Source organism: Nomascus leucogenys, chromosome 15 (genome assembly GCF_006542625.1).
Source record: "Nomascus leucogenys isolate Asia chromosome 15, Asia_NLE_v1, whole genome shotgun sequence".
NCBI classification, from domain to species: domain Eukaryota; kingdom Metazoa; phylum Chordata; class Mammalia; order Primates; family Hylobatidae; genus Nomascus; species Nomascus leucogenys.
The window spans coordinates 107,344,612-107,359,634 of record NC_044395.1 but is presented as its reverse complement, the minus strand read 5'-3'; the positions used below and the strand labels follow the sequence as shown (position 1 = coordinate 107,359,634).

General features: G+C 46.5%; 1 protein-coding gene across 11 annotated transcripts in view; it reads left to right on the top strand.

Moving 5' to 3' along the window:
- The window catches only part of CELF1 (CUGBP Elav-like family member 1), an 89,625-nt gene extending 76,790 nt beyond the window's left edge, over positions 1-12,835 (top strand). For 5 of the 11 annotated variants that reach the window (XM_030829374.1, XM_030829364.1, XM_030829373.1 and 2 more), the window contains 5 exons: positions 1,106-1,234; positions 1,572-1,685; positions 2,970-3,155; positions 5,551-5,694; positions 6,416-12,835. In XM_030829374.1, the coding sequence (XP_030685234.1) occupies positions 1,106-1,234; positions 1,572-1,685; positions 2,970-3,155; positions 5,551-5,694; positions 6,416-6,543 (701 nt within the window). In that variant the 3' untranslated portion in view covers positions 6,544-12,835. The remainder of the gene's footprint in view (positions 1-1,105; positions 1,235-1,571; positions 1,686-2,969; positions 3,156-5,550; positions 5,695-6,415) is intronic. The other 6 variants (XM_030829372.1, XM_030829367.1, XM_030829366.1 and 3 more) reach the window with 5 other exon arrangements.
- The last annotated feature ends 2,188 nt before the right edge of the window (positions 12,836-15,023 follow it).

Below are 15,023 nucleotides of genomic sequence, written 5' to 3'. Positions count from 1 at the left end.
ATAAAGTGACTTTTCCAGTGACTTCAGAAAAGCCAAAGATGGCTTCCATACAAATGCCCTACCTTGAAGCTTCTAGAACCCAGGCAGTTGGTTTACCTGTGTATCTTATACTTGTTGTTTCTTAGGTGAATTCCTATTTTGTTGTTGCTATTAACGTACGCAGAAAACTTGAATGGAGTGCCACAACAAACCTGAGCCAGGGGCTATCAGGAGTCGGTGGGGGGTAGGTCATGGGGCAGCTTCAAAGCTGCCTGTGCCTACACCCTCTGCATTGGGTTTAGGCTAGGCCAAATGTGCATTTGAGAAAGGCATAGTTTTCAGTGAACTGCATTTTGCTGTTTGAAAATTTTTGATAGTCGTTCACTTTGTCTCAGGAAATTATAGTTGGCTATATTTTTTGGAAAGTTGCTAGATTGTAATCTGTATTGTATTTTAATTCTCGTTTACTCTTTCTGCTGCCCCCACCCCTCACCCCATCCATCTTTCCATTGTCTAGTAAATGGTTTGCAGCATCGACAGCACAGTTTAGATTTCTTCCTCCCCTTTCACCTGTGTTGCCTGGGCTCTACTTGGAAGTCTTTCACTCAGTGATTTTTCCTCTCTCTTCTTTCTGGTGATGAATCTGCTATTCAAGAGACAGTGTCTTTATTCTTTGTGTCACTGATGCTCTCCTGTGTTCTCCCTTGTTTGCTCCTGGGCCTTCTGCATCTGCCATGTTTTCTGCGTGTTCCCCTCTATTACAGAGAGTGAATCCCCTGTAAAGTGTGAGTGAGGGGCCTGGATGCAGTCCCATTCTGTGCTGTAGGTTTTGGCATTGTTCTCCTGTGCTCCTGGCCCCATGGTAGGCAGTTTTTCTTGGTTTCCTAATTGCCCACACCTTTATTAACGTACACTTGGCGTGGTATGCTATTGGATTAGCCATCTCTTCTCTGAGGAAATGATTTCAAGTTTCTTAATGAGTGCCCTGTAATGTTGTTTGTAAGGCTTATCTAGAACAGTTCCTCTTTGTCAGGGACCAGCCCTCTGCCAGTGTGTGCTTGTCATTGCTGGAATGGATGTGAAGCACCCTTATCTGCTGGCTAATCTCTTGCTTTGGATGTTGTAGGGTTGAATGCAATGCAGTTACAGAATTTGGCTGCACTAGCTGCTGCAGCTAGTGCAGCTCAGAACACACCAAGTGGTACCAATGCTCTCACTACATCCAGCAGTCCCCTCAGCGTGCTCACTAGTTCAGGTAAGCATGGGGATGACCCAGTGTGCTGTTATGTGCCTTGGACAGATCCTTTGTGTTTAAAGGCAGAGTCCAGAGAGGGAAAATAGTTAACACCTGTTTCCTGAGAGGTCACATTATGAGCAACAAATTTTCAAGTGTCATCTTCTGTACTTAAGAGAAATCTTCCTGATTTTTAATGTGCTGTGGCCATTATTTGTCTCTGTCCTGCAAGGACAGTTATTAGAATTAGTAACTGAAAACCTCTTTGCAAATAGCACACTTGGATAGTGACACTTTTTCTTGTATTTGGCGAGAATGCGAGTGATGGGTTGAATTTTAACTCCTTGCTTTCTAATAGCAGGGTCCTCACCTAGCTCTAGCAGCAGTAATTCTGTCAACCCCATAGCCTCACTTGGAGCCCTGCAGACATTAGCTGGAGCAACGGCTGGCCTCAATGTTGGCTCTTTGGCAGGTAAGGGGCAGCACCTGGCTGTCATCAGACTATTCTTTGTGCAGGTAGCATATCTTAACCCTGGTAGGGGCACTACTGGAATGATTGCAGTGGCCCAATGAAGTTAAAAATAATCATGGGGACTAGGCGCAGTGGCTCACGCCTCTAATCCGAGCACTTTGGGAGGCCAAGGTGGGCAGATCAGGAGATCGAGACCATTCTGGCTAACACGGTGAAACCCCGTCTCCCCTAAAAATACAAAAAAATTAGCTGGGCCTGGTGGCGGACGCCTGTAGTCTCAGCTACTTGGGAGGCTGAGGCAGGAGAATGGCGTGAACCGGGGAGGCAGAAGTTGCAGTGAGCCAAGATTGTGCCACTGCACTCCAGCCTGGGTGACAGAGTGAGACTCCATCTCAAAAAAACATGGGATTTTTTAATCAGACCTGAGTTAAATCCCACCTCTGTCCGTTAGCTAGCTATAACTTCGGACCACCTTTCTAAGGACATTTTCTCGTCTTTGAAATGGGAATAATAGAATACTTTGAAGGGTTGTTAAAAATTAAACAGGTACAGTGGCTCATACCTATAGTCCCAGCAGTTTGGGAGGCCAAAGCAGGGGATCACCCTAGGTCACAAGTTCCAGACCAGCCAGAGCAACATAGTGAGAACTCTATCTCTACAAAAATTATCTGGGTGTAGTGGTGCATGCCTGTAGTCCCAGCTACTTGGGAGGCTGAGGCTGGGAGGATTGCTTGAGCCTGGGAGCTTGAGGCTGCAGTGAGCTATGATTGTACCACTGAACTCCAACCCAGGTGACAGAGTGAGACTCTGTCTCAAAAAAAATTAGAACATGGGTAAAGTGCTGCAGAGCACATTGCATAGTATAGTAGATGACACATAGAATGTACTTAGTACCTGTTAGTTGCTGTTTTAATGGTAGGGTTCACCCACATCTTGTCAGAAATCACATGTACCCCTTTGAGTTCGCAGTCCTGGGCCTCTTCTTTTATGGCATTCTAGCTCATTATGAGAAAGTGGCAGAACAGCCAGATAGAAAATGGAGGCCGTCATTCCACAGATTGGATGAAGGTAATGGGGAGCACCACACCCGTGTACGGCATTTCTTAACGTCCCCATTAGCAAGGCCTGGTGAATGTCCTGAAATCTAACCAGTCAGATAGTTTCCTCTCAGGGAGAAACTAAGAGGGAGTGGAGTTTTCCCTCTTCTAGATGTCCCAAGTAGACTTGTCTTTGGCATCAGTTTAGTCTTTCTAGTATATTAATCCTTCTCTTCCTCCAACCAAGGAATGGCTGCTTTAAATGGCGGCCTGGGCAGCAGTGGCCTTTCCAATGGCACCGGGAGCACCATGGAGGCCCTCACTCAGGCCTACTCGGGTATCCAGCAATATGCTGCTGCTGCGCTCCCCACTCTGTACAACCAGAATCTTCTGACACAGCAGAGTATTGGTGCTGCTGGAAGCCAGAAGGAAGGTGAGTGCAAAGGGAGATCGGGGTCAGGTATGGGGTGGGTATTCCTCCTATACCAGAACTGAAAGGCAGAGCAAAGGCTGAGGGAACCAGTTAGGTCGTCAGACCGTTGCTTTTCTTTGACAGTGTCAAGTGTAGACTGAGAAACCCTGTGAAGTGTGATCTGCTTTTGAAATGTTTTCTGGATGTGGCTCAGATCAGAACCTCTGTGTGCCCTCTTGGGATGGGGCTGCAGTTTTAGATGAAGCAACAGACACTGACCTTATCGGGTCTGACACATTTGACAAGAATGTTTCTGTTAGGAGGTCTTCTCTACAGATTGCAAATCTGTCAGAGGATCTTCTGTCTGGATGTCTTCTGTTTCAATGTCCCTTTTAGCTATATCATTTGGCATTTTCCTCACTTTCTGATTGATGTTCGTCCTGATTGAAGACAAACTGAGGGGTGATGGGACAGAGTTTGGCCCATGAATTGATGGAGTGGGAAGTATGACGTTTGACACAAATGGTATTCAATTTAGGAGAAAAGAAATTAGGAGAGACTGTTTAGCCAGAAAGAGGCCTGAAGGTGACTTACATGAATAGAAAGTCCTGCTGACACCCCTGTGCTCAGATTTGACTGGGTTTTTATAACCAGGAGCTGGTATAAGCACTAATGTAGGAAAAAGATGAGTGTCCTCTTGTCACAGCAGAAAGAAGTCCTGGTTCATCTCCCCTCACCTGCTCTGAATCACTTATAACCCCTAGGGATGTGGTAGTAGGAGAACCGTAGCATGAACCAATATTTTAGTGGAGACTGTGGAGACAGACAATAAATAAATGAAAGCATGAGATGTTTTAGATGATCCTCTGGAGAATGACAAGCCGGGAAGAGAGATAGGGAGTGTCACTGCATTTTATGCAGAATGCTCAGAGAATGTCTCTCTGAGTTGACATTTAAGCAGAGAACTGAAGGAAGTAGGAAGCAAGTCATGCCTGAATCTAGAGAAAGAAGAGTAACAGGGGCATAGGAAAAGCAAGTACAGGCCGGGCGCGGTGGCTCACGCTTGTAATCCCAGCACTTTGGGAGGCCGAGGCGGGCGGATCACAAGGTCAGGAGATCGAGACCACGGTGAAACCCTGTCTCTACTAAAAAAAAATACAAAAAATTAGCCGGGCCTGGTGGCGGGCGCCTGTAGTCCCAGCTACTCGGAGAGGCTGAGGCAGGAGAATGGCGTGAACCCGGGAGGCGGAGCTTGTAGTGAGCCGAGATCGCGCCACTGCACTCCAGCCTGGGTGACAGAGCGAGACTCCGTCTCAAAAAAGAAAAGCAAGTACAGATGCCCTGAGGCAACAATGTTCCCTGATGTGTTTGACAAAAACAGGGAGGCCAGAGTGGCTGGAGAATGGCTAGACTGCAATTGTAATAAAGTTTTTGGTTAGAAAATCATTGAGTAGGCTGGGCGCAGTGGCTTACGCCTGTAATCCCAGCACTTTGAGAGGCCAAGGCGGGCGAATCGTGAGATCAGGAGTTCGAGACCAGCCTGACCAACATGGTGAAACCCATCGCTACTAAAAATACAAAAATTAGCCAGGCATGGTGGTGCCTGCCTGTAATCCCAGCTACTCGGGAGGCTGAAGCAGGAGAATCACTTGAACCTGGGAGGCGGAGTTTGCAGTGACCCGAGATCACGCCACTGCACTCCAACCTGGGCGACAGAGTGAGACTTCATCTCGAAAGAAAGAAAAAAAAGAAAATCATTGAGTATAAATAGTCAGATGAAGAATGTGTATTCTGTTTTTAAGCTCAGTGTTAATCATGGGTGCATTTTTAAAACTAATTTCTTTTTATTTTCCCATTTACATATGATGAAACTGATTTTGGCATAGAGCTATATGAGTATTGACAAACAGTCCTAGTCCTGTAACCATCACCACAGATGAAGAACATTTCCGTCACCCCTAGAAATTCCCTTGTGCCCCTTTGTAGTCATTCCCTGCGTCTGGCAACTACCAATCTGTTTGCTATCGCTGTGGTTTCTAGGCATTATTTGGAGACCTGTTTTGTTTATAACCCTTTTCCCCTCCTCTTCTGTGTTCCTCTCTGAGTCCACAGTCTCTGTTCTCCTGCTCCACACACAAGTCGGCTTTATTATCCCAGCACTCCTCCTCCTGCAGGTAGAATTTCTCACATCCTCAATGGATGGAGCTTGGCTGAATGTGAGGGAAGGAAGCTGTTTTAATGTTTGGCCTTTCAAAGTTCCTTGCTTTGTATTTAGAGAATCTGTTTAGTTCCCCAGATGAATCTCTATTTTTAGGGATCGTGACAGTTTTAACATAGATGGAAATGAAAGACCACGGGTACAGGGCGACGAGCATGTTTGACACTGACACCTTTCCATTTCCTGGGTATTTTGAAGGTCCAGAGGGAGCCAACCTGTTCATCTACCACCTGCCCCAGGAGTTTGGCGATCAGGACCTGCTGCAGATGTTCATGCCCTTTGGGAATGTCGTGTCTGCCAAGGTTTTCATAGACAAGCAGACAAACCTGAGCAAGTGTTTTGGTATGTTGGCTTCTCTCTGGTGTCAGGATGGGATTAGTATTTTACCACTGAGAAAGAAGGGGCTCACTGCAGGAAGATGTGAATATGAGTTTGGGCTGTTTTAACTTGGCCATGGGCAGGTCATACGACCTCTTTTTGAGCGCCAGTTTCTCATTGCTGTAGTGGAGGTAAGGATTTCTACCCACACTGTTGCTCCAGAGAGAAAAATAATATATGGAAAATGGTTTGTAAAAAAAACTTAAAACAGTCCTGGTTTGTGTCTGTAAGTCCCAGTACTTTGGGAGGCCAAGGCAGGAGGATCGCTTGAGCCTAGGAGTTCAAGACCAGCCTGAGCAACAGAGTGAGACCTCATGGCTACAAAAAATTAGTCAGACATGATGGCGTGTACCTGTGTTCCCAGCTACTTGAGGCTGAGGTGAGAGGATCACCTGAGCCCAGGAGGCCAAGGTTGCGGTGAACCGTGGTCACACCACTGTACTCCAACCTGGGTGACGGAGCAAGACCCTGTCTCAAGAAAAAAAAAACCTTTAAATTACCATGTGGATGTTAAGTGGTACTATTAAGAACCTAATTTTTCATATGATATAATGTCCAGATTTCTTGTCCCTGTTGAATAAAATTGGGATTTGAGATGAAGCACATAAGGTATCTTGCATAAGGAGGACTGAGAATCTCCTTGCCTCATTATGTCCCTCACCTAGGTTTCTGCTTGGACACACAGGTTTTGTAAGTTACGACAATCCTGTTTCGGCCCAAGCTGCCATCCAGTCCATGAACGGCTTTCAGATTGGCATGAAGCGGCTTAAAGTGCAGCTCAAACGTTCGAAGAATGACAGCAAGCCCTACTGAGCGTGCTCCCCTCTGAGACTGGAGTGAGAGGGTCTTCTGGTAAGTGGGGGAGGAGCACCCTTAATGATTCGAAGCCCTGAGGCTGTGTGTTGACAGCCCTGGACCCTGATCCCTGCCACTCTCGCAGGCACAGCTTGCCCTGAAGACTCGGCTACTGCCTTCTGTGGGAGTTTCGCTTCGTACAGAGGACAAGTTTGTGCTTTGGTTTCCAGTGTTTTACTTTGGAGTTTAGGTGCCATATCCTGAGTTATTTTTTTTTTGTTTTGTTTTTTTCCTTTATTTAAAGTTTGCTGTGTTTGTAACCAGTGTGTGTTGAGAAGGACCAACACCAAACCACCCTGGGGAAGGGGGACAGGGAAACATTTAACACAGACAATGATCAGGATTTGCCCCAAACCACCCCAAGAGAGAGGACTGAGTGGAACAAAAAAGTGACCCCCAGAACCTCTCTTAGTGTGAGGGTGGGCAGAATGAGAACTGACACCTGGGAGCTGTGGGGAGCAGAGCGGCTTTGGGGAAGAGTGGAGTGACTAGACACCTAATGCCCTGGCAGCTGGAGACTCAAACTCCTGTACAGCTGCCTTCTGGGAAATAGTTTCTGACACCTATTTTTCAGATTCTTGTCCGGAATTTCTGCTGCTCTTTTCAAAAAAGGGCGTTGACAATTCTCTGGAAATAAAGCACCTGTTAGCCTGACATATGCAAAAAGCAGGGCGGCATCACCCATTACGTGCTCCCCCAGCCAGCAGTCAGTATGGGATTGGCCTTGCCTGGCTGCTGGCAGTTTGGGAGAAGCAGCCAAAGAGGTTAGTTTGTTTCAACACCAAATTAGACCATGGCCCATTTCCAACAGGTCTCTTTAAAGAAGGCCTCTATGGAATACATTGCCTGGTTTCCTTCCTTGCAGTTCACCACAGCAAGGAATGTCACCTCCATCCCAAGCCACAATTTTCTCATGAAGGCAAATCCAAGAAGGGCTTGCAGTTCTTGCTGAAGGGGGTACCACTTGTGGGCAGAGTGATCAATACCATCTAGTTGGGGGAGGAGGAGCTTGTTTCTTGGTGTACTCGAATCAGAAGGTCCCTGCAAGCCAGTATGCTTCATTTGCCAGTGGCCAGAAATCCTCCCTTGCCTCCTTGATTGAGGTGTCCCAGATGTAGTATTCCCACAGGGGTCTGGCAGGCCCCCTCCTGTAACCACTCCAGTCACATTTTCTGCTCTTGAGGCAGAGGTGACATCAGGACGTTTACAGCCTCCACATGAATTGAGTGTTCATTTACCTCAGTGTTACCGTGTTCATTTCTGTCCTCGTGCTACAGTTAGCTCCCTGCCGCCTCCTGCAGGTCTTACTTCAGCTCTTGCCTGTGACCCACACAGCTTCTGGGCTCTGCCTCTGCTCTAAGAAGTGCTGTGGGGGTAGAGAACCAGGAAGGACATGCTGTTGGGAATGTACACCTGGGCAGAGGTGGCCCTGTTAAGATAATGACTATAGCCACGGCCAGGGACAGGATCCCTGGGTCTCTGGAATCTGAAACCTCACAAATACCAGTCTTGACCCCTAGCAGCAGAGATAAGAATAAAGGGGTTGGTTTGCTATTAAGTCAGATGGGGGCTCTCTCCTTGTCATGCTGTCCCTGTGGGTAACAGACAGGGATTGACCATCTTACTGTTGTACAGGTAGCTGGTGGTGTTGGATTATCCCATTGAAGCTGGGACAGCTGTTCCTTTCTCATAGTGATAACTTGGGTCTGTTGTCCTCTAAGGAACGTGAAACATACACTTCTTAAGCTGAACCACGTAAACTTGAAATTCTGCGCACTGGGAGAAATGTGTCCTGTGTTTCAAAGGATAAAACTGTTCTAAAGGCTTCCAGGGTCATGATGGGATTTTTTAAATAAATGCAAAAAATAAAAATAAAAAAGAAAAAAGAAAACAAAAAAAAAGAAAAAAATGCTAGGTTGGGGAGGCGCTGTTCTGAATCCCAACCGGCTGGAACCAAGAATGTCGTTTCTATTTTTATAGAAGTTTTATACAGCTCCGGGGTGGAGAATATTTATTACCTAAATTATATCTCTGGAAAAGGCCAGGATTTTGTAGAATCCAGAATGTGATTGTTATACACACAGGGTGCTGTGTATGATTGAAACTACTGACTTTCTGTGGCCCGTTTGCAGCCCAGCTGACCTGCCCAAGGGGAAGGTGTTAATGCTGTGAATTGGCAGAGGAGAGAGCTGTGCTCCACAGGGTGCTGCCGGTGCTGTGCTCCCTAGCCTTCTGTTCTGTCTTCCTCCTTAGCCAGAACGCCACTCCCTTCCCACATCGCCCTCTTCTCTCCACCTTCCCCAGTCTCACCATTATTTGTCCATGGATTTGTCCTGGGCTCTGGGACCTTATGAAACCCCTTTCCTAATGACATAAGAGGCCAAGGTGCAATCCACCCACCTTTGATCCCAGACCCTGAGGGCTTCATACCTGCTGATGGGTTCTCTTTTCTAAAAGGAATGCTTGCCTCAGCAGGGTCCTGGGCTGCTCGAGCAGACAGCTGGTGAGACCATGCACTTCTCTGTTCTCTCCTCCCCCTGCCCAGTGAGTTAGCACAGCAGTAGCACTGCCCTTGAGCACAGTTCTTTCCCCAGGCCAAAGATGGTTTTGTGAAGAAGCTGCTCCCCGACAAGTCTCACGTGTGAAAGGGCTCAGCTCAGAGTGGAGACTCGCTGTCAAGTCTTAAGCAGTCCTTTTCTGTTGTGTGAAGGTTTCACTTACAATGTGTTTTCTGCTGTAGTTTTGTGTCTTACTCGGGTTACATCATGAAATTGATTTGCCTTGAATGCAGCCAGACCACTGTCTCCTGGGTTCCACTTGAGTGGCCAGGGCCTGGGTGGAAGCTAAGAGCTTGGATTTCTGGGAACAAAGGGCCATCCCCATAAGATTGAGCAGAAATTCTGGTCCTCTTCCCTGAAAAATTTTCCCCACCCCAGCCAGCATCTTCTGCTTCCCCTTGGGTTGTGACCAGGGAGTGGGGGAGAGAGGCTGAGGCTCTGCTCCCCTGGAGACCGTCTTCTCGTAGGAGTTGGGCGCTTCATGGAAAATCCAAGCCTTAGGTTCCCTTCTGTCTCTGGCAATTAGGTGTGTTCTTGGTGTCCTCCATGTCCTTTTTGACTTTTCCCTGTGTCCATTGTTAGCATGTGCAAAAGTTCCCTGTCATTACCCAACCCCTGCCCGCCCACCTCATTTCAGGGCTGTACACACAGTGAGTGTTCCTGTTCTCTCTCTCTTTGTTTGGATGTATTGCTCTGTGTAACTCAGTGGGTCTCCCTCTTTCTGGTTTGTTTTTTTTTCTAGATTCCTGCCGTTTGTTCATCGTTGTGCCTAAAGCATGTCGATGTGGCGTCAAGTACATCGTCCAAATCCCTGTCTCTTCAGCTTCTCTGATGCTTGAACTCTCACCTTTGACCTTGTGTTGACCTTTGATGCTGACGTGTATTTTTATTATGTTTGTTTCTTTCTTCGTTTTTTTTTTTCTTTTTTCTTTCCTTTTTTTTCCCTTTTGTGCTGCCAAATTGGTTTTGCTAGAACGACTGCTGAAGGGGAAATATTTAAACTTGCATTTGAATATAAAAAAAATCTATTTTTCTAGAACTTCATAAGATAACCACTTGATTTTGTGATTCCAATTCTTTGTAATTGTCTTCAGAGCAGCCCTACTAGCACATACCGCGTGGTGTTTGTATTTCTGTGAACACACAGCCAGTCCGTTTCTAGGCTTTGTTTCTCTGTGTGCTTAGTTTTAAAGACAACTTTGAAGTAAACAATGAAATAAAAGATGTCACTAAAACCTTTGAGGCTCCTGAGCACATTTTGCTGATACAGTCTGTGGGGCTTGAGGAGGCCGCATGTATTGTTCTTTCTTTTGTTTTTCTTCTGAGTTCTCAACTGCAGAGAGCACCTGAACCCCCTTTCCTTTTTGACTGCAGGCTGCACTTTGGGCCCCAGCCAGCCCTTTTTCTTTTCTTTTTCTTTCGTGGTTCTTCCCTGAGCGACTCTGTGGGGAGTCCTGGATCCCGCCTGCCCCTTCCCCTCAGCCCCATGCTTGTTCCTACAGTCTCCACAGCAAAATGTGATGCTTTGATTTTTTGTTGTTGTTTTTGTTTTTGTATTGTTTTTGTGTTTTTGTTTTGAATTTTTTCCTTTCCTACTAAGATTATGCCCAGAAAAAAGTTTTGCATGTTTCCTGCTGTTTCTTCACACCTTCGTATATATCACCTTCACCTCTCTGTTTTCTATAGTTTGTGCAAAAACTGATCGATTTAAAAGGGTTTCAAAGAAGCTGTTTTAAATTGTTGTAGGGTTGATTATTTTTTTCAAGATTGTATTGTTTAATTTTGAAGTGGCAACTTTCTCCTCTATTGCCCTTAGAGCGTTTGCCTGTGCATTTAGACTGTCACTTCATGTGGCCTCCAGGTCTTACCGGGGCGTCCAGGAGGCTGGCTGCTCTGCTCAGAGAGGGTGGGAAGGGGGCCTGGAGAGACACGAGAAGCAGAGGTAGAGCCTAGAAGGTGGCAGCAGGTGGGTAAGAGGCTTATTTAGCGCATTTAGGGGCAGTGAGCACCTGGAGGAAGGAGGGCGCTCCCAACCACCCGTAGGAGGCCATCTGCGCACCAAGTGGCAATTCACCTGCTGGCGCTTTTCCTAGGTGACAAGCACAATACTACAGTCTTCACACTGTTTACAGCCCTGGGCACCAGCCACCCCGCACTGGCTCTTCACCACAGCTCTGCTCTTGCTTAGCTAGTGGGGTGGAGGAAAGGGCAGGGATTTGTTTTTTTAAATTGGGTGAAGAGCCAAACAGCTACTGTCCCTGGGTGCCAAGCAAGCCAGTTTTTTTGGTTCCCTGAGGGAAACTGACCCTCTTCTCTTGTGGCACCATCCAGCCTCAGGGTCTTGGAGACTTGAGTAAGAATGCGAGTGGAGGGGGAGAGGCGAGGAGAGGTCACAGGGTGGATCTGTGGAGGGAAGAGGTTGCAGGGGGAGGAGCTGATGATAGATCCCACCCAGACCTAAGCTGCTGGTGGGTGGGCGAGCTGGGAAGCAGGGCTATCCAGGGAAGGGTGGAGAGATGTAGCTAGGGGCTGGGGAGGGGGAGGTGGAAGCGCTGTTGAGCATCCTCCACACCAAGGTTGATGAAGGAAGGGATCCCAGCAGGGTTTCTGCTCTGGGGCTGGCAGGTTGCCTGGTATTATGCCCAAGGCCGCTCTGCCTGGGGGAAAGGGCAGCCAGGCAGAGGCCCAGTGTCTGGTAGGCTGCTGAATTTCCTGGAAGGGGTGATTGGATGGAAAGAGGCCAGAAACCCCAGCCTGAGAGACTGCTGTGTGCCCCACAGTCTGACTGCACAGAGCCGCCTCTGTTGGCAGGAGGCACTGAGGCTCCCCTTCCTGTGTATTGAGAAGCCGTGTTTGCCAATATATTTTGCTTTCAATTCCAAGAGGAGCTCTGGGAAAACCTGTGGATAAAACCAAATGCCAAATGTTGGACGTTGTTTCCTTTTCCTTTTCTCTCTCTGATTGTTTTAATTGTTCTGTGGTGGTTTTAATGGATTTGAGACCCTGGAGCGGCAGCTGCCTTTCTGATTTCCAGCTGCTTTTTGTGAATAATTTAAAAAGAAAAAAAAAAAGAAACTTTACATTTTGGAGACAAACCTGTGTGAGTTTTTTATTGGTACAAACGTTGTATTTAACACTAGGGGTTTTGTACAGTTTTTTGCCTTTTCTACTAGAAAACAATGTAAAGTGATTTCACAATGTGAAGAGAAAAAAAATTGCCACTATGACCAAACGCACAGTCTGTTCTGCAGCAACAACGGGATTCAATCAACTCAGTCGTGATTCAGCCGTAGAAATGCTTTTCCTTTATCTTGTTTGAGCTTTTCCTTTCTTTCCTGTTTTGATTTGCAAAAGAAGATGTCTTTTTTGTGTGAACTTGTGTTGTACTCTGTAGAAAATTATGGATTTTACTTTAATGGTTTAAAAAAAGGCAAGGAGAGCCCTCGTTGCTTTTCTTACCTAATCACAGAGTTTGTGTAGTGAATTTAAAAAGAAAAATTGTTACAAGTTTGGAGCAAGGGAGTATGTGTTTCAAAGGAATCTCCTTCCTTTTTTTGTGTGTTTTTCCTTTTGTCCCAATGGGGAACCTAAATCTGTTTTAATTGCACAGACACATGGACAAAAAGTCATTTTGTATCTGCCAAGTGTGGTACCTTCCTTTGTTTATTTGCTATTAAACTGTTTGAGAAGAACTGATGTCTTCAGAGTTACTGATTGTTGGGGAGGGCGGTGTGTCCTTGGAGCGGGTGGGGTTGCCATGTTCCTGAAGAGGGGGTGTGGGTGCCCTATAAGGCTTCATTTTGATGTACCTGAAGGTGTGCAGCTGAACCCACCAAAAGCTCCTGAAGGAAAACATAATTTCTCCCAGGAAAACTGCCTTCCCCATCTTCTTGTATTCTCCAGGATTTCTACTTATGCGGAAACACCTTAAAACTTTTTTGCCAACCCTAATTTTTGAGCATCTCCTATTCTCCTTGGCTGCCACACAGCGGAGCTGGTCCAGACCTGCCAGTGCACATCTCTTCCCTAGTGCTGCAGAGTCCCTGCTCCCTAGGACTCTGCTGGCCAGTACCGAATCCCAGAGCCCGGCAGTCTTCCTCCCTCCAGACCTTTAAAGCTCTGGCCCAAAGTGGTTAAGTTGCTACTTCCGTCACTCTGACCTCAGTACAAGGCCCCTGAATGGCTTCTAAGCCTCTGTGGACTACTCAATAGTGCTGGATGGACCAGGCCTCAGCCTTCTCCTACATGTCCCTCTATGTGGAGTGGGTCTTGGGTAGCATTTCTCAGTGAGGGTTGCATTGAGTACTAGCCCATGATATGTTCTATGAAATAAGGATTCTTAACACAAATAAGTTTGTGAATGTTTTCCCTGCAATAAAGAATGTTCTCTCTGAAATCAGGCTTTAAGTAAAGAAGCCTCGGACTTGATTTAGCCAAGCGTCTCCCAGACTGGGGATCCCTTTTGCTGTCCACTTGTTCTCAAAAACAAGTGGCAGCTTGGGGGTTTTAGAAGATTTTGTCTACCAAGTTCTGCATTTGGGTGTTCGTTTGTTCACGTCCCTATTTTTATTCATTAAAAATGTTTAAAAATCAGAACTTATATGCAAATAATTATCCTAGCTGATGTTGATTGTTTACCACAATCAGGCGCTGCAGGATACACATGATACCCACTACATGTTCCAGGCTTCATAGCATCCCTAGGAGGTAGCTAGTGTTCCCATCCTCATTTTACAGATGAGCAAACAGGTTAAAAGAAATTGGGTTGCCTGTTAGAAAGTGGTGTGCACTGGGAATCAAACCAGGTTGCCCAACTCCTGAGCCCTTTCTCCTAACCACTACTGAACAGAAAGAATTCAAAAGCCAATAAATGTGCTTTAGTTAACCTGTGTCTCATCACAGATGATTGCTCTCTGTCCTCTAGGCCCCAGTGAGAGGAGCTTAGAGGACCTATGGCTTTTGTGGCTCCCCTGGGAGGCGACTCATTGCAGCTGCGCCCTCCTTAAAGCAGCCGTTTTGGTGTTTGAGAGGTTCACTTGTAACTGGTTGGTCAGCGGGCTCCTGCAGGGCGCTGCTGCCTGTGGGGGACGGGCAACTTCTCAACAGCACTCCTCTCCATACTCTCACGTCCCTAGATCTGAGACCAGCTCAACCATTGTTTACCCAGTGTCGTTTGTTTTTATTGTGGCAAAATCACATTTGCCATTTTAACCACTTTTAATTTTTTAAAATTTTGTTTTACTTTGGAGTATAGATTCAAGTTACCCTGAATCTATACTCCCTATAATTTTATAATTTACTACCATTAAACACATTCACAGTGCTTGTGCAGTCATCACCACCTGATTTTTTGTTTTTGAAACAGCGTCTCACTCTGTCAACAAGGCTGGCATACAGTGGTGCAGTCTTTGCTCACAAGGCTCATGTGATGCTCCCACCTCAGCCTTCTGAATAGCTGGGACTTAACAGGCACATGCCATCATGCCTAGCTAATTTTTGTATTTTTTGTAGAGACAGGTGTCGCCATGTTGCCCAGGCTAGTCTTGAACTTCTGGGCTCAAGCAGTCTGCCTGCCTTGGCCTCCCAAAGTGCTGGGATTACAGGCATGAGCCACCGTGCCCAGCCCCATTACCACCTAATTTTGTAAATCAACTTGAAATGTACTTTTTTCAGTTTCATTCTGAGCCACTGATATTTGTGAAATTACAAGTTTGATACTGTAATCATTACATTATAAAATGCACATTAGCAGGGCTCAGTGGCTCACACCTGTAATCCCAACACTTTGGGAGGCCAAAGCGGGAGGATCAATTGAGACCAGCCTGGGCAACAGAGTGAGACCCCATCTCAACAAAAAATAAAATTAGGCATGGTGGCACA